Raw genomic sequence first — 23832 nt, 5'->3', positions numbered from 1 at the left:
CGTCAGGCCGCAAAGTCCTTTCCTGTTCTCCGTCCCACCTCCCTAATGCTTGGGCCGCCATCACGTCCATCAGGCAAAGGAGAGAAGGAAGGAGGCTCTGGGATGATCCCAAAAGAAGGGCTTTCGAGGGCCTCTGGCTCCATGTGGGGGACCCTTGCAGAATCCCCTGCAGTGGCCTGAAGTGTCCTAAACCCTCACCTTGTGCTCAGTGATTTATTTTTCCGCCTCAAGCTATATCCGACCCTCTTAGGTTAGATCCACGGGTCTTCCACGGCAGATAAGAGCTGCGGTCGGAGGGGCCCGACATCACTGCAGACTGTGATCTGTTCACTGGGGCGTCCACTTCGGGGGACGCGGTGGAGCGGGCAAAGCAGGTGACAGCAGTGTAGGGAGGGAGGGGACCGGGATGAGCACGGAGCCCCACTGGGTTCCTTCTCTGCTGCCGCACGACATGCCCCCGCACGCCTGGAGGCGTCCACGCCAGACGTTCATCACCTGGCACTTCTGGAGGTCGTGGTCCCTGGGGGTCCCGGCAGCTCGGATGGAGAGGGCGACAGGGCAGGGCCTCTGGACCCTGCGGGGAGGATGCACTCCCTGTCCCCGGGGGGGGAGCACAGCTCGGCTCCTGGAGTGGGAGGCGGGTGCCGGTCAGCCCGGGGCGGTCCCAGCTCCCAGAGGCTGCAGCCCCCGCCCGCGGCCGTCCTCCGTCTCTGTCCGTCTCCTGCTCCCGCTCATATCTCTGGTCCCAGTTCCTAAGGACCCACGTGATTACAGGGGACCCCCCTGGATAACCCAGGCCAGCGGGCCCACCCCAGGGTCTGTAACCTCAGCCACAGGAGCACAGGCCCTTCCACTGCTCATGGTACCATGTTCCTGGGTCCCAGGGGTGAGGCTATGGTCATCTCGGGAGCCACCGCCCTTCCCGCCACGGCCACCTCACACCACCCACAGAAATCCACCCTAAGTGATTCCAGGATGCGAGAGTCAGTACGAAAGAAAGTAAAGGGGATCCCTGGGTGGCTCCGCTGTTTAGTGCCTGCCTTTGGCCCAGGGTGTGATCCTGGAGTCCTGGGATCGAGTCCCACGTCGGGCTCCCTGCACGGAGCCTGCTTCTCCCTCTGCCTGTGTCTCTGCCCTTCTCTCTCTGTGTCTATCATAAATAAATAAATATTTAAAAAAAAGAAAGAAGATAAAGCAAGTGAAAAATAGGAAAAAGAGGCGAAGAGGCTCTTCACAGAAAACAACCGATGATACTTGGTGTCTGAGCAGCAAAACGCTGAAGAGAATGATCTACACGCCGAGTAATTCAGTCTCAGTTTGGAGAAGGGCTTGGCATCGTCTCCCAAGGCTGGACGTCTGTGAGCCCCAACACCCGGCCCCAGGACCCCAGTGGCGGAGGCCGTGGGGGGGGGCGGCGGGGGGTTCTCCATCACCAGCAGGAACGGGCATGCAGCTCAGGATACCGAGGGGATCCCCGTGTGCACAGGCGGCCCAGGACTCGCCAGGCCATCCCGGTGGCAAGGTCTGCGGGGCTGTGGAAGGGAGGCGGCGGGGTCCTCTGCGAGGCCTGGGGTGGCCAGGAGCACGTGGTGAGGGCCCGGACCCACGGCCGCAGGGGGGTCCACGCGGCCTCCAGCGATGGGCCCTTGGGAAGGCCTGGAGATAGGCGCTGGGATTCTGCACACCTGCCGTGGGACTCAGGGAGAAGGAGGAGGGGGAGGAGGAGGAGGAGGGGCGAGGAAGGGGGGAGGGGGAGGGGGGAGGAGAGGAGGGGGAGGAGGAAGGGGAAGAGGACTAGGAGGAGGAAGGGGAGGAAGAGGAGGGGGAGGGGGAGGAAGGGGAGAGAGAGGAGGAGGAGGAGGGAGGGGAGAGGGAGGGAGAGGAGGGGGAGAAGGGGGAGGAGGGGGAGGAGGAGGAGGAAGGGGAGGAGGGGAGGGAGAGGAGGAGGGGCGAGGAAGGGGAGGAGGAGGGGAGGAGGAAGGGAAGAGGACTAGGAGGAGGAAGGGGAGGAAGAGGAGGGGGGAGGGGGAGGAGGGGGAGAGGAGGAGGAGGAGGGAGGGGAGGAGGGGGAGGGAGAGGAGGAGGGGCGAGGAAGGGGGGGAGGGGGAGGGGGGAGGAGAGGAGGGGGAGGAGGAGGAGGGGGAGAGGGAGGAGGGGAGAGGAGGAGGAGAGGGAAGGGGAGGAGGAGGACTAGGAGGAGGAAGAGGAGGAGGAAGGGGAAGAGGACTAGGAGGAGGAAGGGGAGGAAGAGGAGGGGGAGGGGGAGGAAGGGGAGAGAGAGGAGGAGGAGGAGGGAGGGGAGAGGGAGGGAGAGGAGGGGGAGGAGGGGGAGGAGGGGGAGGAGGAGGAGGAAGGGGAGGAGGGGAGGGAGAGGAGGAGGGGCGAGGAAGGGGGAGGAGGAGGGAGAGGAGGAGGGGGAGGGGGAGGAGGAGGGGGAGGAGGAGGGGGAGGAGGAAGGGGAAGAGGACTAGGAGGAGGAAGGGGAGGAAGAGGAGGGGGGAGGGGGAGGAGGGGGAGAGAGAGGAGGAGGAGGAGGGAGGGGAGAGGGAGGGAGAGGAGGGGGAGGAGGGGGAGGAGGAGGAGGAAGGGGAGGAGGGGAGGGAGAGGAGGAGGGGCGAGGAAGGGGAGGAGGAGGGGAGGAGGAGGGGGAGGAGGAAGGGGAAGAGGACTAGGAGGAGGAAGGGGAGGAAGAGGAGGGGGGAGGGGGAGGAGGGGGAGAGAGAGGAGGAGGAGGAGGGAGGGGAGGAGGGGGAGGGAGAGGAGGAGGGGCGAGGAAGGGGGGAGGAGGAGGGGGAAGAGGGATGGAGGAACGTCCCCCCCCAGCTTGCTTCTAAAGAGCCCCGGGCGCAGCAGGGAGGCGGGTCCTGCGCTCAGTACACCTGCTCGGCAGGTGCCGGGGAGACGCGCTGCAGGGACGCGCCGTGGCCACCAGGGGTCGCCCCTGTCCAGGGCCCGCGGGTGTCGGGAGGACGGGGCGGGCACTCGCTCAAGGCCAAGGTGATGCGACCTGCCCCAACCCAGGTGACCCGCGGGGCAGGGCCTCCACCCCTGTCGGTCCCGCCAGGGCAGGTGCGGGCTCCTGGTACCTGGGGACACAAGTCTCACCTTCCCAGGTGTGTTCATCCCTTTCCACCAAAAGAGCAGGTGTGTCGGGCCGGGCTGTACAAGCTGCACGATAATTACAGCTTCAGTTGTTTTTTATTTTTAATTTTTTAAAACACTATTGATTTATTTGTTCCTGAGACAGAGAGAGGCAGGGACCCAGGCAGAGAGAGAAGCAGGCTCCATGCCGGAGCCCGAGGCGGGACTCGATCCCGGGACCCAGGGTCACCCCCTGAGCCCCCACCCGGGCGCCCTGATGTGTGTTCAGTCCTCGCTCCTGCTCGCTCGCACACCTCGTTTCTGGCTTTGTTCTGTGATGGCCTGAGTCCCCGCGCTCCGGCCCGAGTGCCAGGGCCCTCACCCCTCACCCCTCACACCTGCGCGAAGCCATCCTCCCGGGCATCTGAAGGCAGCCGCAGCCCGCACGCCCGGCGCCCTCAGCGCTCGCTCCGCGTCTCTAAAAACCAAAATAACGGTAAAAAGAGCGCTGATAAAACGCGGCTCTGTGCTCAAGTTCCATTCCTGGGTCAGGTCACAGGTGTCCCAGCGCCACCGCGGCCACACCGCCCTGGGGCTGCCCCACGCGAGGCGCGGCGTTTAGGAGGCCCAGGCGCCCTCCACTCGGACCATCCTTCGCTCTTTCGGGAACTACACACTTTTGAGTTTTTGGCCAGTGATTTTCCGAGGCCTCGTCTGCGTTGCCCTGACGCTCTCTCCATCGGGGAGGCCGCCCCCGACGCTGTCCCTGCTCCCCGACGCCCTCCTCGATGACGCAGCGGCCCGGCAGGTTTCTCCAAAGCAAACGCCTTTCCCCCTGAAACCCGAGGCCATCGCCTGGGAGATGCGTTAGTCACACTCGTCAAACTTCCATCCGTGGCGTTTCCAGCTTCTTCCTCTATACGGAGAGGTACGCGGTTTCCCATTGACGACGTGACGCCCCCTCTTCTGCTGGCGCCCACTGAGGCAGCGGAAGGGGCGCTGCCAGAGGCGCCCGGGCCGGGGCTCGCGTGTCCGCAGACTTGGGCTCCCCGGCGCGGCTCCCACCATCCGCCGGGCAGAGCGCAGGCTGCCCGCGGGCAGTGATGTGTCGCCGTGGGCCTGTGCCCAAAGCACACTGCCTGGTGGCACTCCACGAGCCCCCCTGGCGCCTGCAGTGACGGCCACAGAGGTAGTGGCTCCAAACCACACACATGGACTTCCTGATGGTTCTGGGGTCAGAGCTGACTGGGCCTCCCTGGGCGGCAGTCCTGTTGGGGACGGGCTGATTCCCTCCCAGGGCTCCAGGGGAGGACCCGTTCCCGCGGATCCGAGAAGCCACGCTGCGGCTGGGGTGACACCTCGGGGAGCCCCTGCGACGACCACCACCGTCGGGGCCCAGGGCAGAGGCGCCCTGCAGGAAGCTGGGACCACGCAGGCCGTCCAGGAGCCACAGGGTGACGCCCCTGCAGCCGGAGGAAAGGACAGGACACAGCCCCCAGCCTCTGGGTCCCACGGGGGCTCACGGTGGCAGGAGTGCGAGGGCTGGGGTCCCGGAGGAGCAGGCTCTTCCCTCCACTGGGGGGGCGGCTGGCGGGGCAGGTGGGGCGAGAGCGGGCACCAGGCAGTGCGCCACCTCCACGAAGCCTCTGCGGATGCAAACCCCAATCCCCTCGAGTGTGCAGGGCTGTGTGTCCTTGTAATGTTGACACCTGTCGCCCGCCATGCGGTCGTTCCCAGAACTTCATGAGGTGGGAACTCTCTACCCCCTGTAGGAGTGTCCCCCACCCCCGCCCCGTGTCAGTGACTTCGGAGCTCCCCTCCGCCCACGAGGGGCCTGGACCCACGGGGAGGCGCTGGGCCTGCGGGAGCCCAGGGACAGTGGGTGCCGGAGCGTGTGCCAAGCACACACCCTCCCCCAGGCCTGTGCCTCTTCTCCTCACACCGGTTTTGCAGCAGGAGCTGGGGACGGGGCGCCCTTCCCCCCCCCCCCAGGTGCACAGGCCTCGGAGCACCAGGCCTCCTCCCCTCTGCTCGTCACTGCCAGGACACAAGGGGCAGAAGCAGATGTGGCGCAAAGCTTCCTCACCCGCCCTTGGGGAGGCGGACCTGGGCCCCGCACCCACCCTCCACCCAGCGGTGGACGCAGCGGGAGGACCCAGCGGGTCTGCGGGGTCTGAGGGGGGCCTGCCCGGGACTTGTCCAAGCAGCCGGGAGGAGCTGGCCCCCTCTCTGGGTTTTACTGAGATGCAACAGGGTTTCTCCATTTGGGCTCCTTGCCGGCTGGGTCGTCCTCCGGGGAGTGTGCGGGGCGCCGGGTGGGCGCCGTGGTCCCGCGGCCCCTGTGGGGAGCACCCCCAGGTGAGCACGGACGCGGGTGAGGCAGCTGCGCTCAGCGGCGCAGGAGGGTGAGGCTCACGCCGGCTCAGAAACACCCTTCGCTCGAGTTGGAGAAGCTTTGACCCCAAAGAGGGTGCTTGTCCCGGGGCTGATTCCTCTGATGCCGTGAGGACAGTGTCTTTTCCTGTCACCCACACTCGGTGGCTCCCGGCCCGTCAGCATTGCTCTCCGCTCCGCTGCTCGGGCCCGCTGGCTCCGCTACTTGCTGCCTCGCCTTCCTCCCCGACGGCACCAGCGTGGCCGCAGCTACTCCAGAGGCTCACGGCTCACCGTGGGCCGCGAGCACTAGGGCACTAGGGCACTAGGGCCACGAGCAGAATAACAGCCCCAAAGACATGCACCTCCAAGTCCCCAGGCCCCGGACTACGTCTGGCTGCATGACAGGGCGGGGTGGGGGGTCGGGGTTGCAGGAATTAGGGCTGCTAATGAGCTGCCCTGGAGGCCAGGAGCTAATCCCGGTTTATCTGGATCCGAAAGGTCTTGAGAGTGAAGGGGGCAGAAGGGACAAAGCCAGAGCTTAGGTGTGAGGGTGTGAGGCGTCCGCCCAGTGCTGACAGGGTCCTAAGCGGAGGAACGCAGCCGCTTCTAGAAGCTGCCGCACGCCCACGCGAGCTCCCTCCTGTCTCCTTGGCCAGAGGGGGCTGCACGTCCACCCGCAAACCCGTCCACAGCCAAGAGGGACGCATCGGTGAAGATTCATGCCAGCCCCGGACAGAAGGGACTGCCCTGAGTCCCACCGTGGGGAGCAGACACCCCAGTGTCCAGGGTCCATGGGGAGGGAGGCCAGCAGGCGGCCGACCCCAGGGCCATCGTGCGCCTGGAGCAAGAGTGGCGAGTCCCCAAGGCCCGGGCAGCTGGAGAGCCCCCACGTGGGGACCGGACACGGGACACCCACCGCCTCGCCAGCGGCGTCCTGGCTGGTATCTCAGCCCTGGGCCCTCAGGATGCTGGACTCCACTTGTAGGGGGTTGCTCGGGGTCTCTCCAGAAGACGTGTTCACGTCCCGACACCCTGTCCACACCAGGGGTCTGAGAAGACCAGGAGGAGCTTCACTCTGTGGGGCCCCAAGGCCCCGTTAACCTGACCCGGGGCAAGGCCATTGCCCCCTGTGGTGGGGGCTTCCCCCCTTCCCCCACCCCAGGCCCTCCGCCCTCCGCCCTCAGGCCGCTCCGCCCAGGCTCCCCTGAGTGGCTGCCGCTGACCGGGCTGACCCGCTGCCAGCCTGTTACCAGGGCAACCAGCTCGTTACCTTCGCCCCCCAGGGGGACATCACTGGAGCAGCCAGTGACACGTGAGTGTGCACAACGTGCAGGACCTGAGCCCTGCACGGACGCGGACGTGAGTGTTCTGAGTCACGATCCCCGCGGCAGGTAATAAAGGGGGATCCTGGTGTCGCGCTGCGCTGTGGCCGACGGGGCTTGCACCTCCAGTTTTAAGTGTTCAGAAGAGTGCGTTTAAATATGAGTGCGGGGGTGCCGGGGGCTCGTTGGGGGGTGCCGGGGGCTCGTGGGTTGAGCGCCAGCCTTCGGCTCAGGTCGCGATCCTGGAACCGAGCCCCTTGTCGGGCTCCCTGCTCAGCGGGGCGTCCGCTTCCCCTCTCTCCTGCCCTCCGCTCGTGCTCTCTCTCTCTGTCTCTCAAATAAATAAATAAAATATTTTCAAAAATTAAAAAAAAAACCAACGAATGTGTGCATACAGATGACAAGAGTAGACCCAGAAGACGAGGAAGCAAATGGGCAAAATACAAGCAATGGAGAACCTGGGCAGAGTGTACAGGAGTTTCTGGTATTAATCTTGAAAATTTCTGTAAATGTGAGATTATATCAAAATCAAAAGTTATGCGTCTCTGTGTCTCTCGTGATTATATAAATAAAATCTTTTTTAAAAAATTAAAAGTTGGGATCCCTGGGTGGCGCAGCGGTTTGGCGCCTGCCTTTGGCCCAGGGCGCGATCCTGGAGACCCGGGATCAAATCCCACGTCGGGCTCCCGGTGCATGGAGCCTGCTTCTCCCTCTGCCTGTGTCTCTGCCTCTCTCTCTCTCACTGTGTGCCTATCATAAATAAATAAATAAATAAATAAAAAATTAAAAAATTAAAAGTTATGAAAGCAGTATCCAAAGTGCAGAGTTCCCGCCAGGAGACCTGGCTCTGCAGGTGTGGGCAGGCCCGGCGTCTGAAGTACCCAGCAGCCCAGGACAAGAAGGGTGTCGCGGGTGGGACTACTTGGCCTCGGACACTCAGGTCCCACCTCCCAGAACCCGTAAGTGAGACCCTATTTGAAAACAGGGAGTTTGGAAATGAGCTGGAGTCAAGACAGAGTCGTACCCGAGTCGGGGGCCCTAAATCCAATGCCCCGTGTCCTTGCAAGGACACCGACGCGCAGAGGAGGACAGAGGCGGAGATCTGCAGGCCTGAAGCAAAGTTCTGCAGGCCAAGGGCCACCGAGGAGCGCAGGCACCACCAGACCCTGGGGACAGGCCTGGAGTGGGTCCCCCCCCATGCCCCGAGACCCTGGCGTCTGGCCTCCGGGGCCATGAGAGAGCACTCCCGCCTGTTTGCAGTGCCCAGTGGACGACGCTCCGGCCCGGCGGCCCTGAGGGCAGAGGGCATCGGAGCAAAGCGGGGAGGGGCCTCTCATCCCACTGGGAGCACCAGACCCAGATCCAGACACTTCCAGAAGAGCTGGCCCTGGCCCCGCACAGCCAGTTGCTCACAGACACCTCAAGCATGTATTGGGCACCTGCTCTGTGCACAGCCCAGCAGAGCGGGGGCCTCGCTATGACCAGAACCAACCAAACAATCTCCGCCCTCCTGGAGCTGACCTCTCGGGAGATGACCTAAGGTCACGAGGGTCACAAGGGAAGGCGTTGGGAGGAGAGAAATCCAGCAGACACGTGGGGGCCTGGGGACAAGTTACATAGGGCGGCGATGGGGGGCCTGTGAGCGCGGATGCGAAGGACGGCGGCGACTGGGGACGGTGCAGCTGCGGAGGGGGGGGGCAGCCCAGAGCCTGAGGGAGAGCGAGGCAGGGTGGAGTAGGGGCTGAGGGGCAGGCAAAGGGGACCCCACGACATTGGGGTGTGGCTGGGCAGGGCTGGCCACCACCCTGCAGATGGGAGACGTGTGTACCAGGTGCACGCCTGACCCCGCCCGCGGGCAGCCACCCCGGCTGCTGCCACACGCGCAGGAGGCTTCCCCAGCCTGCGAGGGGCACGTGCAGGGTGCACCGTGGAGGAGCGTGGACCAGACCCGCCGCGTGCCCTGAAGTCTTACGTTTGTTCACCCGTTGGTCTGCCCCCTGACAGTGCAGTTAAGGTACTGCAGGTGGGGGGGACACCTGGGGGCTCACTGTGTGAGCATCTGCCTTCGGCCCAGGGTGTGACCCAGGGTCCCGGGATCGAGTCCCGGATTGGGCTCCCCGCACGGAGCCTGCCGCTCCCTCGGCCTGTGTCTCTGTGTCTCTAGTGAATAAATATTAAGATCTTAAAAAAAAAAAAGAAAGATACTGCAGGTGGACAGTTTTGCAGTAAAACGTCCTTCCCTGTGGGCCAGAGACGGCCTGCAAGGCTGAGCGCAACGGGCGGTGCGCAGCTGCCTCTGAGGGGCCAGGAGGCCAGGCCCCTGCACCCGCCTGTGACTTCTCAGCTTCGAGTCCCGACGGCCCCTCACTGGTGCATTGACCCAGCAAACACTTGTACAGCACCTGCCGTGAGCCAAGCCCTGCCCCAGGCCTGGGGTGATCCTGGTCATCCTAGAGCAGAAGGAAACTGAGGGCAGAGGGAAAGACGGGGGCATTCGAGACGTTCTGTGGAGATCTGGAGAAAGAGCACACCTGGTGAGGGCGCAGCACATGCAAAGGTCCTGGGCTGGCCGGGCCCTGCCTGGTTGGAGCGGTAACCGGGAGCCCTGGGAGGGGGAGCTGGAGGAGGGGCGGTGACAGGGCCAGGCGAGCAGGGAGCAGGGTCCCGTGGGAGGAGGGGAGCCCCGCAGGACAGCGGGCAGAGGGGGAGACCGGCTCAACTCGGTGCTCGCCGGCGCCCTCTGGCGGCCGCGGGGAGAACAGGGCGGGGGTGGGGGTGGGGGGCGGGAGGAGAACTGCGGTGGTCTTGGGGGGGTGGGGATGGGGGGAGGAGGAGGGGGAGATGGGGGGAGATGGGGAGGGGGAGATGGGAGGGGGAGATGCGGAGGGCAGGGCGGTGGAGGGGGAGGGGTGCGGATGGTGAAGGGACAGGGCGGAGGAGGGATCCCAGCGGGTGGTGAGACCTGGGGCAGCAGGGGCTGAAGGGGGGGGGTAGTTCTGGGCACGTTTTCACCTCCTTCCCGTAGGACCGGGCCTCTGTGGACGGCACAGCCTGAAACTGTATGAAGCGCTGGGACCTTTTTAAAAAACTAACCGAGGGATCCCTGGGTGGCGCAGCGGTTTGGCGCCTGCCTTTGGCCCAGGGCGCGATCCTGGAGACCCGGGATCGAATCCCACGTCGGGCTCCCGGTGCATGGAGCCTGCTGCTCCCTCCGCCTGTGTCTCTGCCTCTCTCTCTCTCTCTGTGACTATCATAAATAAATAAAAAATTAAAAAAAAAAAACTAACCGAGAAGTCGGATAAAAGTAACCATTTTGACGTGAATAATTTAGGAGCATTTGGCACATTCACAATGTCGTGCAGCCCGCTCCTCTGTGTGATTCCAGAACATTCCATCGCCAAAATAGAGACCCCGTGCCCACCGCCGTCACCCCCACCCCCACCCCCGCCCCCGGCCCCGGCCCCCTCCCCGTCCCGCACGTGTCCACGCCTGGACTCGCCCCCGTGGGGCCTCCCGTGTCCGGTTCCCTCCCTGAGCGTCGGGGGCTCGGGGTCGTCCCGGGGAGGGGGGGTGCTCGCTCCGCTGACCCGCGGGGGACATTCGGCCGGTTCCCCCTGTTGGGCACCGTCGTGTTGGAGGCCGTCTCAGTCCCTTGGGAGCCGTGGGAGGGGTGGGGGCGCCGCCCCGGGAAGCGGAGGAAAGGCCCGGGTGCTTCGGCAGGTGCTTCGGCAGGTGCTTCGCGGCAGGTGCTTCAGGGCAGGTGCGCGGCCCGCCATCGCCGGGTCTGGACGGTTCGGGTTCCTCCGCGTCCACACCATCCAGTGTGACCCGGTTTCCTTGAGCACCACCGCGGGAAGGCGTCTCTCCTTGTGGCTTAGGTCCGCGATCTCGGGCGCCTGATGGGGTTGCGCACCCTCCCCGGCCTCGCTGGCTTCTGTATCGTCTCTGGAGAAGCGTCTGTTCCGGTTCTTTGCCCATTTTTTAATGGGGCCGTTTTTTGTTTTTTGGTTTTTTTTTTTTTACTGATTTAGAAGAATTTTTAAAATATATTCTGGATGCTTGACCCTTGTGAGCTCCTCGAGCTTTTTTTTTTTTTTTTTATGATAATCATATATATATGAGAGAGGCAGAGACAAGGCAGAGACACAGGCAGAGGGAGAAGCAGGCTCCATGCACCGGGAGCCCGACGTGGGATTCGATCCCGGGTCTCCAGGATCGCGCCCTGGGCCAAAGGCCGGCGCCAAACCGCTGCGCCACCCAGGGATCCCTCCTCGAGCTTTTATAAATAAACTCACCACTGTAACCACCACCCAGGCCAAAATATCAACGGCGACAGGTCCCCAGAGGCTGTCCTCGCCCCGTCCCGGGGACCACCCCAAGTGGCCACCGTCCGCCCTGAGCTCCGTCACCCTACACTCATGTCACCTGTTCTTGAACTTGTGAATAGAAGCCCCGGCGTGTGGGCTCTTCACACCCATGCCGTGACCCGCGGCTTCATTCTTGCAGGGACGGCTCTGGGTGTGCCGGTGGCCGTGACTGAGTGGGGCCGAGAGACCCTGGCGCCACCCCGCCCGCATCCCCACATCCAACCCCAGCACAGGCCAGAGGCTTCACCTTGACCTCAAGTGGATCCTGCCCCCGCCCCCGTCCACTACCCCCCCCTGCTGCCCACAGTCCCCCTTCCCCAGACCGCAGGGGGGCCGCCTCAAACATCTGTCAAAAGCCGTGAAGTCCACACACCTCTCAGCCCACGGGCCTCCTGGGTGGTCCTGGGGCACATGGCACTTGCTGACTCTCCGTAGGCACCGCTCTTCCCTGCCTCCGCCTCCAGGAAGCCCCCTGGGCAGGGCTCTGGCCGCTCAGAGGGAGCAGGTACCCCGAAACTCAGTGATGGGAAGCAGGTGTTTCCTATATTGTGAATCCTGTCCCTCAGGATCCCGGGGGGGAGCACAGCGGGAAGATGCGTCCGCAGGTGACACCAGGGCCACCAGCTAGAAGACCGCGGTCCAGGCATGCACTTGCTCCAGGTCCAGAAACATCGCGGGGACCAACAGCCCGAGCCTACGCAGTCTCTCCGCAGGGCCCCTTCCCCGCTGGCTCGGGGTGCCAAGTGGGAGATCCCAAGAGACCGCCAGGCCGGCGCCAGGTCCTTACTGTGGCCTGGCCTCGGGTGGCACACGGCGTCCCTTCCGCTCCAGCCGGGCGTGAGGGGGACGCACAGAATGCGCTCCTTGCGGCACAGGTTCTGAAGAGCACGCGGGGCTGGAGTCACACGGCAGAGGCATCCTGGAGGCTGCGGCCTGTGACAGCAGGACACGGGTGCAGGGCGGCCGTGGGGCCCCAGACCCAGCGAAGGGCTCGGCAGGGAGCGGGCACTTGGTCAGGATCTGCCAGGTGGCGGAGGACAGCTGGTGCACGCCGAGGGCTTAGCGTGCGGCAGCCACCGTGCCAGCACGTGTCCTCCCTCAGCCCGTCCTCACGTTAGAAGTCACCGGAGCGGGGCAAGGGGCAAGGTGACGCTCTGGGCAGCATCCCCGATGCCCACTCACCTGGTGCCAGAAGGACCCACGGTCACGGCGACCCCGGATGTCCCCGGGGTCACACGACATCCCCCAGGAGGGGAGCCACTCCAGGTGAGAACCTCCTTCCAGAGCCCGCAGCAGCCAGGCCACCGCAGGGCCACCTGCCGCCCGGGAAAGGCGCCTTATCCTCTCCTCCCACCGGTGCTGCAGCCGGGGGTCAGCCGCTCACCTGACCCACGGGCCGCGGGCACGCGAGCTCTGCGCACGGACGCGCTAGGGCCCTGGGAGGCCCTCGCCAGCGTTGCTCCGCCCCGGGCTTTGTGGGACTTGAGCGTCGTCTGAAGCAGCTTTGCCCCCCTTGGCGTCCGCGTGCGCTCAGGTAACCCGGGACACGAGCGGCCGCTGCCTCCTTGGATGTGCTGTCAACCTTGAAAGTTGGCTTTGCCATCGCCGCACCCCCCAGACGTGACAGCAAGCTTAGCACCTTATTTTACACGGGGAAACTGAGGCTGGGGGGGCGTCTCGGGGAGTTTCAGGAGTGATGGCCTCCCTGATTCCCAGGAAGAAGGACGGGGCTCTGTGGCTTGTCTGGGGGAGCTGAGGTGGTTGGGGATCAAAGGCCGGCCCTACCCAGGGACCCGGAGCATAGGGGGTGGCAGGGGCTGGTCAGGGGCTGCGGTGGGAGGAATTCAGGTGTCACCGGGCAATGTGGGCCCCAGGGAGGCCATGGGGCTGGGCGGGACGGTGCCCAGAGGCTGCAGAGCCAGGAGGATGAGACGGCACAGTCTCCACTCTGACACCAGCGGCAAGTCCGGGTGTCCCCAGACCCCCATCGGGTTCAGTAATTCCCTGGAAGGGACTCACAGGTGAGTGGGGCAGAGGGAGGGACACGCGGCTGCCTGGGAGCCGCCCCCTGCCGCATCCAGCCTGACCCGGGCCGGCCCGTGACCTCCGCGGCACGATTTAGCGCCCCCAGGCCCCACGTGCACCCACGGGCTAGTGTCCCTGGTGCCCGCGTTAGGGACCACCTCCCAGAGCCGCCGGGCACCTGCAATGCCCTCCTCCAGCGGCAGCAAGCCAGACCCACGGGGGCCGCTCGGAGGGCCCACCCCCGCCAGCACTGGGCAGAATGCGGGGCGCCCTGGACACGGGCTCACGGGGGGGGGGCGGGGGCACGGATTCCACCCCAGACCCTGCGGCCCAGGTCGGATCGGAAGGCAGGAGAGCGTGCGCGTGGGAAGCCTGGCACGGCCGCGCGCGGGGAGCTTGCAGGCTGGGTGTGCCCCTGGCCCGGTGGCAACTGCCTCCTGCCGCCTGCCAGCTGGCTTTGCCTCCCTGTGCCTCAGTTTCCCCCCGTGTGAGGAGGGTCAGCAGCCTTTCTGTAAGGATCCAGCGGGCCATCCTTCGCGCCCATCTCAGGCTTACAAGCGGGGCCCTGGGGCATGTGCACATCGGACGTAACCCTGGAAAGGACCCGCGTCTCCACTGAACAGGAGGGAAACTGAGCCCCGGGCAGCCGGGCAGCCAGCACCTGAGCAGTGGAGCCAGACTCGGGGCGCCAGTGGAGCACCCGAGCTCCCGCCCTCTGCTCCCCAAGGCCAGGCACCTAGTGCAGGGACGGCGGCTGGGGGAGGAGGGTGTGCAGATGCAGTCACCCCCCACACCCACCCCAGTCCTCCCTGCTCCTCCCTGCTCCTCCCCCATCCTCCCTGCTCCTCCCTTGTCCTCCCTGCTCCTCCCTTCTCCTGGGCTCCTCCCTGCTCCTTCCCTGCTCCTCCTCTATCCTCTCTGCTCCTCCCTTCTCCTGGGCTCCTCCCTGCTCCTTCCCTTCTCCTCCTCTATCCTCCCCCATCCTCCCTCATCCTCCCCCCTCCTTCCCTGCTCCTCCCCCATCCTCCCTGCTCCTCCCTTCTCCTTCTTGGCTCCTCCCCACTCCTCCCTGCTCCTCCCTCCTCCTTCCCCCCTCCTTCCCTGCTCCTCCCCGTTCCTCCCCCCTCCTTCCCGCTCCTCCCCTGTCCTCCCTGCTCCTCCCTTCTCCTTGTCAGCTCCTCCCCGCTCCTCCTTGCTCCTTCCCCATCCTCCCCCATCCTCCCTCATCCTCCCCCATCCTCCCCACTCCTCCCGGCTCCATCCCCGCTGTCCCCTTTTTGCCCAGGTTCCTGCGCAGAGCAGCAGGCAGCCCTTTGCTCCAGCAGCAGAGGAGCAGAGGAGAAAACAGAAGCTTAATTGAATCCCACACTGGAGGGAGGAGCAGGTGCCGCGGGGGGAGGCCCTGGCGCCCCAGGCGAAGGGAGAGCCCGGCCTCAGTGGCTCTGATGGTAGCCTATAATTACCGCCCTAATGTGATTATATCAATTATCATGGCAATGTTGTGGCTGCTTCCAGGGACCGTGCCTGTGCCGTGAGCCCTCCCACGGAGGAAGCCGGCCCTCGCAGCCCCACTCTCAGGCCCAGACAGGCCACGTGACTCCGAGGCCACAGCACTGCCCTCTGCCAGTGGGAAACGGGGGCTTGGTGCCACTGCAGAGGACCCAGGCCCAGAGAAGCGCAAGCCAGGGAGGTGGGCGGCAGGCACCACTGAGGCAGGGCCTGCGGGGGGGGGGGGGGGGTGCGGTGCAGGCCACCGGCGGGGCGGGCAGGTGGGGGCCTGGGGAGCCACGGAGGTTTGAGGGCAGGGGCAGCCGGCCAGGCAGGGGCAGGCCAGGGCGGGGTGGAGGCCCATAGTGGGCCCCGGTACCCACGCGCCTTTCCCGGCCCTGGAACATCCCTGCTGCCCCAGTGCCCCTCCCGTCCGGATCCTGCCCCCCGCAAGGCCCTCCTTGACTAAGGCCCGGGGGAGCTCCCTCCCTCACCATGTTTCCCAGCCCCGTGGGCTGTAGGAACCCCAGGCCCCTGGCGGGGCTCCCTCTGCTTTCCCGTGTCACACTGGGAGGCCCCTGGGTCAGCGCAGTCTCTCCTTTCCCAGCCCGAAGACTTGCTGCACCCGTGTTCTCTGACTCCAAATGGAAAAACAAAACAAAACATAAATAAATAAACGTCAAACTGCTTTAAGCAAAGAAGGGAACTTACTGGCCCTCTGAAGAGAAATGGTATACAGCCGTGGACTTCAGGCACAGCCAGCTCCAGGTGCCCACGAGGTCCCCAGACGTCTGACCCCTCATCTCTTGGCTCTGTTGTCGCCTGTGCTGGCTCCATTGAGAGAAAGGGGCGGCGTTCTATGATTTGCACCAAATCAGGTACCTACTGCTGGTGGCGGCCTGGACTTCGGTGGCTCCCCCGAGAGCAGCGACGCTCAGGGAGGCAGCCAGGCTGCCAGAGAGAGGACCGCTGCCTCCCCGCCTGCACCCTGGGCTGAGCGCCGATCAGGTCGCCATCACGGACCGTGGGGGGGTCTGCCCTCACCGGGGTGTGGGTTCCCCGGGTTGGAGAAGGTGGGTGGAGCCCACGCGAGGGTGCTTCCAGCCGGGCGCCAGCAGACGGGACTGAGGGGCCTGCTCAGGCCGCCGGTCCCGTCTGTGCACATCTTCTGGGTGTCCCGAGGCACAAGGCAAGCGCGCACTGGTGCATGTGTGTACCTTGTCCCCTGCGTGCACAGAGACACACACACAGGCCGCGCGGACAGGAGAGCACACACCAGCTAACACACATACGAGGCTACACTAGCGTGTGTCCATTGTTCACACGACTACACCTGCACTGTGTCTTGTGTGTACAAACAGGACTGCACTGACACGCACAGGTGTGCAGATGGGCACACGCACACGGTCGACAGGCACGCAGAGGCACGTGGTTGTGTAGGGGCACACGGGCAGGGCACATACACGGGCACACACAGACACACACACAGGCTGCCCGGCAGTAAGTGGCTAGCAGGGAAGACGCAAGAAGGTACCCGGTTGCCCTGGCAACACATCCTGGGACCCGACCAGGCCTCGTCAGTGTGGCTCATCTGGCAGGCTGAGCGGGCGGGGGGGCTGCTCGGGACCCTAACCCTGCACGACGGCTCCTGGGGGCTTTGTGATGGTCCTAACAGCCTGGATCCCATGGGGACAAGAGGACAGAAAGGAGCCGGGCTTGGGGTGAGAGCAGGAGACCAGGCCCTGGCCCGGGGCATGCCCTGGGGCATGCGAGGGGCACGGGGCTCTTGCCTGGAGCACAGGGCGCTCTCGGCCTGCCCGAGAATCCCGGAGGAAGCCAGCCCTGGTGTGCAGGTCCTCGGGGACCCCAGCTCTGAACCAGCAGTGGGGTGACCCAGCCCAAACCTCGTCTGTGCTCCGTCCTACTGTGCGCAGGTTCAGGGCCCTCTCTCTGGCGAAGCAGGTGCACACAGGAGACCGGATAACTGTGTAGGAGCTGCGCACAGCAGGCCCACGTCCCGAGCTCCCACCTGGCTCCTGCGTTCTCTGTCTGTGACACGGGGCTTCCCGGCTGGGATCTGAGGCTCCCCACGGAGGTCCGTGTCCAGCATCCAGCAGGGGCCCAACAGGCACTCCCCAGCTGGAGGACCAACACTCAGGCGCCTCCGCTCCCCCCACAGCCCACCCAGCCTGGCACGGCCGCCCCGTCCCCCAGGTCTACGTGGGAGTGGGTGTGCCCGCCCAGGCTCTGCAGAGTCAGGGGGCAGGGAGGCACCTGCCCTCTCCTCAACCCGCCTCGCTGCCCCCGCAGGTTCTCCGAGCTGTGGCTCAGGCGTCCCCCCTCCCCAGTGGTGACCCCTCGACTACATCAAACGGCTCTGTTCTTGTCCCCAGCCTGAGCACCCGCCCGGGGCGGCCCCCCCTGGGAAGGCTCGTCTTTCCAGCTTTGTCTCATCTCTGTCGATCCCAGAACTGGGGTGGAGGAGGACGCGCGATCCCCTTTCTGACACGAGTCTCAGCTGCTCCTTAGGTGAGGGCAAGGCCGGGGTGGGGCTTGGGCCTCCCCTTTACTACAGGCTGCCTGGTTCCCCAGCGACCCCCGCAGGAGCCCGGGAGGGGGCCCAGCATGGTGTCGGGGCTAAGGACACACGGACCGGGATGAACCTGCCCCAACCCTGGTGTTGGAGACACATGTGACCCCCACTGGCACGTGAGCAGCGATCGGATGTAGGACCCACTGAGGAAAGCCCCCTTCCCCCGCCGAGGGAACTAGGAGGGCTTCCAGGAAGAGGCACCTTCTCAGCTGAAGCCTGAAAGTGAAGTCGGGGGCTGGGAGGTGTCCCCAGCTGAGGGAACAGCAGATATCCGGGGCCTGCAGCCCCCGCTGTCCCTGCTGCCCCGCCCAGGGGTCTCCAGGCCCCAGGACAAGGCTGGGGGTGGCCTCTGGCTGAAGCACTTGCCCTGAATCCTTCTGGCTGTGGGGCGGGGCGGGTGCTGCTCTGGCAGCTGACGGCGTCTAAGGGGGTCCCTGTTGGTGACGACCCCACGGGTCCCCCTTGTCCCCAATCAGCAGAACCGACAGGGGCAGGCCCTGGGCTCCCACAGTGAGGGGGTGGGTGCAGGTCCCCGCTCTCATTAGCCAGGCTGCCGGCAGTGGTTCCCGAAGCACCTGTGCCCTCGTCCGTGGGGCGGGCTGTCCGTGGGGCGGGCTGTGTGTGCTCAGAGGGCGAGGACAGGACCGCACACACCCCTGCTGAGTAAATGCCGCCGTCACCCATCGCCCCACAGGGCCTGCACGTCCCTGGGGCGTCACCCTGTGGCAATCGGGCCTTCCCGCCTCCGCCCCCAGCAGGAGACAGAGGATCCCCGGGCTTCACAAGCCCCCCCCCAACTCAAGGCAAAATCCCTCTTGTTATTAAACACCAAAGCAAACATCTCCACCCCCGCACTCCCAAAACACCTTTATTGCACTAAAAACAGCATTTATAAACAAACACACTGGGGAGAGGCTGCGAACTCGGAACACAAAGATGTCAAACGGTGCAGGGCATGTAAGACGGGCCCTCCGCGGAGGGCGAGCAGGGGTGCGAGCGCCAAGCATTCGCCCTCCGTCCACCTGCTCCGGGCCTGTGGGGGCCCCTCAGGCCTAGGACGGGGGGGCGGGGGGCACAGCAAGGGACCTCAGCTCCAAGGGCCCCAGAATCTCAAAGTGCAAAGGGGAACACGTGCTTTCCCCAGCGATGGGGGAAATCATCCCTCCCCCAGTGCGATTTGGAAACCCAGTCAGGAGGACAACGTTTGAATGGGGAGGAGGCCCCAGGGTTCCCCAGGAGCAAGCCTGCCAGGCAGCTGGGGATGGGCACAGAGGCACAGCCGGCCTGGCCTGGCCCCTGCTTCGAGCTGTACCCCTCGTTTGGTGAAGCTGGGAAATGTCCACAGACGTCATTCAAGGACCCACATTGCGACACAACAGTTAAACCCATGCAGCATGAAGGGCACAGCCAGGGTCCTCCCGGCCTGCCGCGTCCTCCCTGCATCCCCCCCACACTAACCCGAAGCTATTTACCATGCACAGCAGGAGCCCAGCACGCTCCCCTGCTGTCACTTCCCGGGGTCTGCGGCCAGGGGTGTGCAAGGGTGGCGGCGCCCAGCCTCGGAGGGACAGGGAGGGCCAGGGGCTGGGGGCCGCCCTCGGGGCTCGTGGTGCACGGCCCCGCCGGGGAGGGAGGCTCCAGATGCCCCGGCAGGGCCTCAGGTCAGGCCGGCTGGCCGGCAGGGAAGGTGCTGGAAGAAACCAGCAGACAGGAGACGAGCCCCGGCTCCCGGCGTCATCTCCAGGCTCTCCTCCACCGCCAGCTCCGTGGCAACCCGGCCTCCCTCCTCCACCCGTCGGGTGCTGGCTCTCGGCCCCCATGGGCTCCCGCCTCGCTGACCGGCTCTGCCTCCGGAGCCTGGGAGGGCCGAGCGCGGCCAGAGCCAGCCGAACCCGGGGCGGTGTGTCCGCAGCCCTGCGGCCGCTGTTGGCACATCCCAGGCCCGGTGCTGCTCGCCGGCAGGGCGACTCTCCGGCCACCACCAAAGCTACTTGACTCGGCCTCAGGACCGGCAACCTCCCGGTCCGCCATCCCTCTCTGCAGCCCCCCGCATGGGGTCCCAGCCGCCACCCCGCCCCCGGCCAGAGCCCCTTTCCAGAGCTCAGAAAGGGGCAGGGCGGCACGCAGCTTAGGGCATGGGGTGGGGGACACTCAGCCCCGCAAAGCGTCCCCTTCTCCTCCCCGGCAGCCCCCTCTCTTCCTCCTCCAAAAAAAATCAAGCCGTGAAAACTACCGTCCCGGTCACCGTTGGCAACCGGGTACTGGCCAGCGCGGACTGCCGCCCAGCCTCGCCCAGCCTGAGTGGAAACCCCCCGGCCCCCCGCCACTGGCCTCCTGCCCATCGGGATCCGGGTGGGAGGGGAGCTGGGGCGTGCCCTCTGCACCCCCAGGAGAGGCCCTTACAAGGAGGGGAGCAGGGAGGTGAGGGGCAGCTCCTTCTCCCCGAGCAGCGTGTCCCGCTTGAGGCTGCTGCCCTTGTTCACCACCTTGATCCTGAGGGCCAGCTTTCGGACGCTGGCCGGCCCCAGGCCGTCGAAAAAGAAGTCTTCGTTGAAGATGGGGTGGCGGCTGTTCTTGATGATGGTGCTGCGCTGCTTCTGCAGCTTGCCCGGGACCAGGCACAGCCCCACGCAGCAGTTGATGCTGCGGGCGTCGCACAGGCAGTCATAGAGGCCCTCGGCGGCCAGCAGGCGCACCCGCAGGCGGGCCTGCGCGGCCTCGTACTCCGCCAGCAGCCGCACGCTGCCCCGGGGGCCCATGCGGACCGTGTGCTCAGCGCGGGGCGCCTGGCCAGTCTCGGGGCCCGGCTCGGGGGCGGCCCTGCGGGTCAGGCGGCGCCGCGCCCCGGGGCTGGTGTCGGGCGCGCCGTCCTCGGCGGCCAGGGAGCCGTGGCGGCCCGCCGACTGCTTGAGCTGGCTCACCTTGGCCTGGCTGTCCTGGGCAAACCCCTTCAGCAGCGACACGGAGCGTGAGAGCAGAGGGGACCCGAACGGGGAGGACTCGGCCGAGGACCCGGTGTCACTCTCCCCGCCGCTGAAGTAGCGGCTGGGGCTCATGAGGGCCCCCGCCGTCTCCCTGGGCACCCCGTCGCCCCCATTGGCCTTGGCGGCACCCCCCCGACGGCGACCGGCCCCCGGGGAGCCCACCTGAGCCAGGGCCCCGTGCTCGCTGTGGAACAGGGACTCCTTGCGCCGCGTGTGCGGGCTCTCGGCCAGCGTGGCGAAGCCATAGGATGTCTGAGCCTTGGGCACCGACGGCAGGGACATGGCGCCCTGGGCCTGGGGGTCGGCGTTGGTGGCAGCCTCCTCCACCGGCCAGTCCTCCGCGCTCTCGATTTGGATCACATGTCGCGTGGCCGCCTTCAGCAGGTTCTTGCTCTCAGCTGCCAACTTGGCCGGCAGCCGGGGGCTCCGGGGGGCTCGGCGGGGCGGGCCCGAGGCCGGGTTCTGCTCGGTGGCTGCTGCTGCGGGGCCCGGCTCCGCCTGCCCCTCGGCATCCGTGGGGCCGGCGGGCAGCTTGGGGGGTATGAAGAAGTCGGGGATCTTGTCGGGGGTCAGCACGTTGCTGTACAGGGGCCCCTTGGCAGCCTTGTCCCCGGCCTCGCTCCCGGGGGTGCCGTGCTCCCCAGACCCCCGGAGCCGCTCCAAGAACCACATGTTGGTCTTCCTCATGGGGGCAGGAGGCCAGGTGGGGTCTGCAGGGTCTGGGGAGAGAGGAACCGGGGCCCTGCGACCGGGGCGGGGGCGCTTGGGCGCCTGCTGGGGTGCACCGGGCTGGGCCCGGGCGGGGGGTCCTGCAGGGCGCGTCACCCCCCTCCCCTCCCGTCCCCTCTCGAGACAGACCCGAGGCGCCTGGGCAGGTGGGGGCGGCGCTCGGACCTGGGGGGCCCCGGACCGCGACCCCCCCCCCCCCCCGGGCCGGGGCCCCCGACGTGCTCCCCACGGGTCCCCCCACCTGTGGCTTCGCCCGGCGCCGGGCGGGGGCGGGACGCTCACCTGCGCGGCTGGGCCGAGGCCGGAGGTCGCCCCGCGGGCTCGCGGGGGTCGGGGAGGGTCGGGGCGCGCGGGGGACGCGGCCGCAGCTGCTGCCCGGGCGGCGGCGGCGCAGGGACTCATTCACCCGCGGGGAAGCCCCGCCCGGCCGCGCCGCCGTATTCCTCCTAGTACGGCCGCGCGCCCCGCCCCCGCGCGCCCCGCCCCCGCGCGCCCCGCCCCCGCGCGCCCCGCCCCCGCGCGCCCCGCCCCCGCGCGCCCCCGGCCCGCCCCCGCGCTCGTGCCTGCGGATGCGCCACGCCGCGGACCCCGGGCGCCCCAGCCCGTGCCTCAGTCTACCCGCGCGGGGCTGGCAGCGAGGGGCGGGGCTCTGAGCGCGGCCCCCAGACCCCAGCAGCCCGGGGCGCGCGGAGCGTCTCCTAGAAGGCAGCCGCCTCCTCCCCGCTGCACCCGCGTCCACCCCGCCCAGGCGGGGCACAGCCCACGGAGCAGCCGGTGGACGCGGGCGGCGTTCTCGGGATGCCCAGTGCCCCTGTACCCCGGGGGACAGGGACGCGGGCAGCCGCCAGTGTGGGTTTGCTGGCTCCAAACGCGCACCGGGAAAACACGATGCAGGGGACACAGGAGACGGGGGACCTGCTCCTCGGGGCTCAGGTCGGCAGGTGGCTGCAGCCCCAGGCCTCGCAGCGCCCGGCGGCAGGTCCCCTGGGCGGCCCCGGGTCCTCTGCTTGCTCAGCCGCTGCCCGCCCTCCCAGCCTCGGCGTCCCCCTCTGTCCCCCTCAGTCCTGAGGCCTCTCTCGGTCCAGCTACTGCATGGAGGAACCCAAGCCTGGGCTTGATTAGATCACGAGTGTCCAGGAGGCTCCTGTGTTCCGAGAGGGCCCCAGGCCTCATAGTGGCCCCCGCTGGGGTGCGGGCTGGTCAGCAGAACGGGGTGCAGCCCGGAACTGCCGCCCTCCACACCTCCCTTGACTTTGGAGCGGGTGCGGCTTCGAGTGCCAATGTCCAGATGGGAGAGGTCCGTGACGCCCCCCGAAAGGCCTGTCTCAGCTTTGCTCTCTTAGCAGACATTGAGTCCTCTGGGTGCCTAGGGGGGGCCCGGGCATGGCCACAAGGGTGACAGGGAGGCCGATGCCAGTGAATGCTTCACTTCCCCTCTACCTCCAGGAAGCCCTCCCTGCTTGGCAGCCAGGCAGGCCCAGCATCACAGCCTGACGCAGCCCGCTGCACCCCAACGTGAGCTACCGTGGAGGACGCCCCTGAGCACACACATTGCTCTTGTTGGGCCTGGAGCTCCTGGGAAAGGGGGGGAGTGTCTCCAAGACACTGGGGTCTTTCATAAACACCTGCCAGACAAGTGGATGACTTAGCCCCAGAGTGAGGAGGACTCCTAGGTCAGTGCTCGTCCCGTGGGGGGCAGGACCGAGGGCCTCAGGGCCATCAGTCACCTTTGTCCGTGCAAGGATAGGGACAGTGGTGCTCACAAAGGGGAAGTGCCCAAGCCGGTCTCGGGAGGGGGGGACAATGCCAGGCTTTCTGATGACAAGCCAGCCCGGGCACTGGGGGCTTCACTCCCCGCTCCCCTTACCCAGCTCCAGCAGGTTCTCCGCCCCGTGGGTGGAGGGAGGAGGCGTTAACTTTATTCTGTGCTGATTCCTGTGCTAAGCTCCTGGGGACACTAATCTGGAGGTGCTCCACTGGGGTTCGCATCGGACTGCTGGCCGGCATCTGGACCGTCTGGACAGGTGTCTCCTGGGCAGTCCTCGGGCACAAAAACTGCCCCCCTGCACCACAGCCTCAGAGCGAGGGTGGCAGGTGATGACACGACAGGGCCGAGGCTACTGCGATGGAGGCGCTGGTCACAGCTACTTGGGGGGGGAGGGGCTGGCCAGGCCTCAGAGGGGACCCCGGAACCTGATCCCACCACAGCAGGCTCAGCCAAGTCCTCACCTCTGTGCCCCCACCCCACACTGAGGCTCAGAGAGACAGGAACCTGGGGATAGGTCTTGGGAGGGGCGGGTCCCGCAGGCTGGCCCTTCCAGCTGGTCAGTCAGCCTTGGGGCGCACGAACGGGAGCCCCTCCAGGCCACAGAGCCCTGAGGCCGCTGGCAAGGCAGCCCCCCCCCACCCCAAGCTGCAGCCTTCCCGGGATCTGAAACAGAGAGTCTGCGGTCTTTAGGCCCAAGTCGGGGAGGAGGCTCGGGTGAACTGACCAGCCCTCCCACCCCGAGTCGTGGCCCTCGTGCTGCCCGCGCTGGTCCTCCGCTCCCCCCGCCCCCCGGGACCTGACGTCCTGGGAAGGAGGAGCCCGGCTGTCCCCGGCTGTCCCTGCAGCCCCCAGCAAACAGGGCTTCGAGGAAGGAGCTCAGAGGAACGGCTCCAGGTGGAGGGGCCACCTCGTCCCCACACAGCTCTCGGCAACAGCCCTGTCCCTCCCTTGGGAGGGGCCCCGGAAGGCCTGTCCGCCAGCTCCCAGGAGAGACCTTGGCCACCCCCCGGGGTTCCACACGGGGCGCAGGGCACCCCGTTCGGGGAGGGGGGAAGCAAGCGGCACAAGGCTGCTTCCCGCCGAGGCTCCCCGAGGATGA

At 66.5% G+C, this 23832-nt stretch overlaps 1 protein-coding gene across 1 annotated transcript; it reads right to left on the bottom strand.

Annotated features, from left to right (window-relative positions):
* Positions 1–18104: 18104 nt before the first annotated feature.
* Positions 18105–21433, bottom strand: C2CD4C (C2 calcium dependent domain containing 4C). Its single transcript, XM_072722089.1, has 2 exons — positions 21248–21433; positions 18105–20955 (listed from the first exon to the last, which is right to left on the bottom strand). The coding sequence occupies exon 2, from the start codon at positions 20921–20923 to the stop codon at positions 19652–19654; it is 1272 nt and encodes a 423-aa protein (XP_072578190.1). The 5' UTR covers positions 20924–20955; positions 21248–21433; the 3' UTR covers positions 18105–19651.
* Between the last annotated feature and the right edge of the window lie 2399 nt (positions 21434–23832).

Source organism: Vulpes vulpes, chromosome 9 (genome assembly GCF_048418805.1).
Source record: "Vulpes vulpes isolate BD-2025 chromosome 9, VulVul3, whole genome shotgun sequence".
In the NCBI taxonomy this organism is placed as follows: domain Eukaryota; kingdom Metazoa; phylum Chordata; class Mammalia; order Carnivora; family Canidae; genus Vulpes; species Vulpes vulpes.
This window is presented reverse-complemented; position numbering and strand designations above follow the sequence as displayed.

Coding starts and splice junctions, on each gene's coding strand:
- C2CD4C (XM_072722089.1), bottom strand. CDS start 20,923: ATGAGGAAGACCAACATGTGGTTCTTGGAGCGGCTCCGGGGGTCTGGG.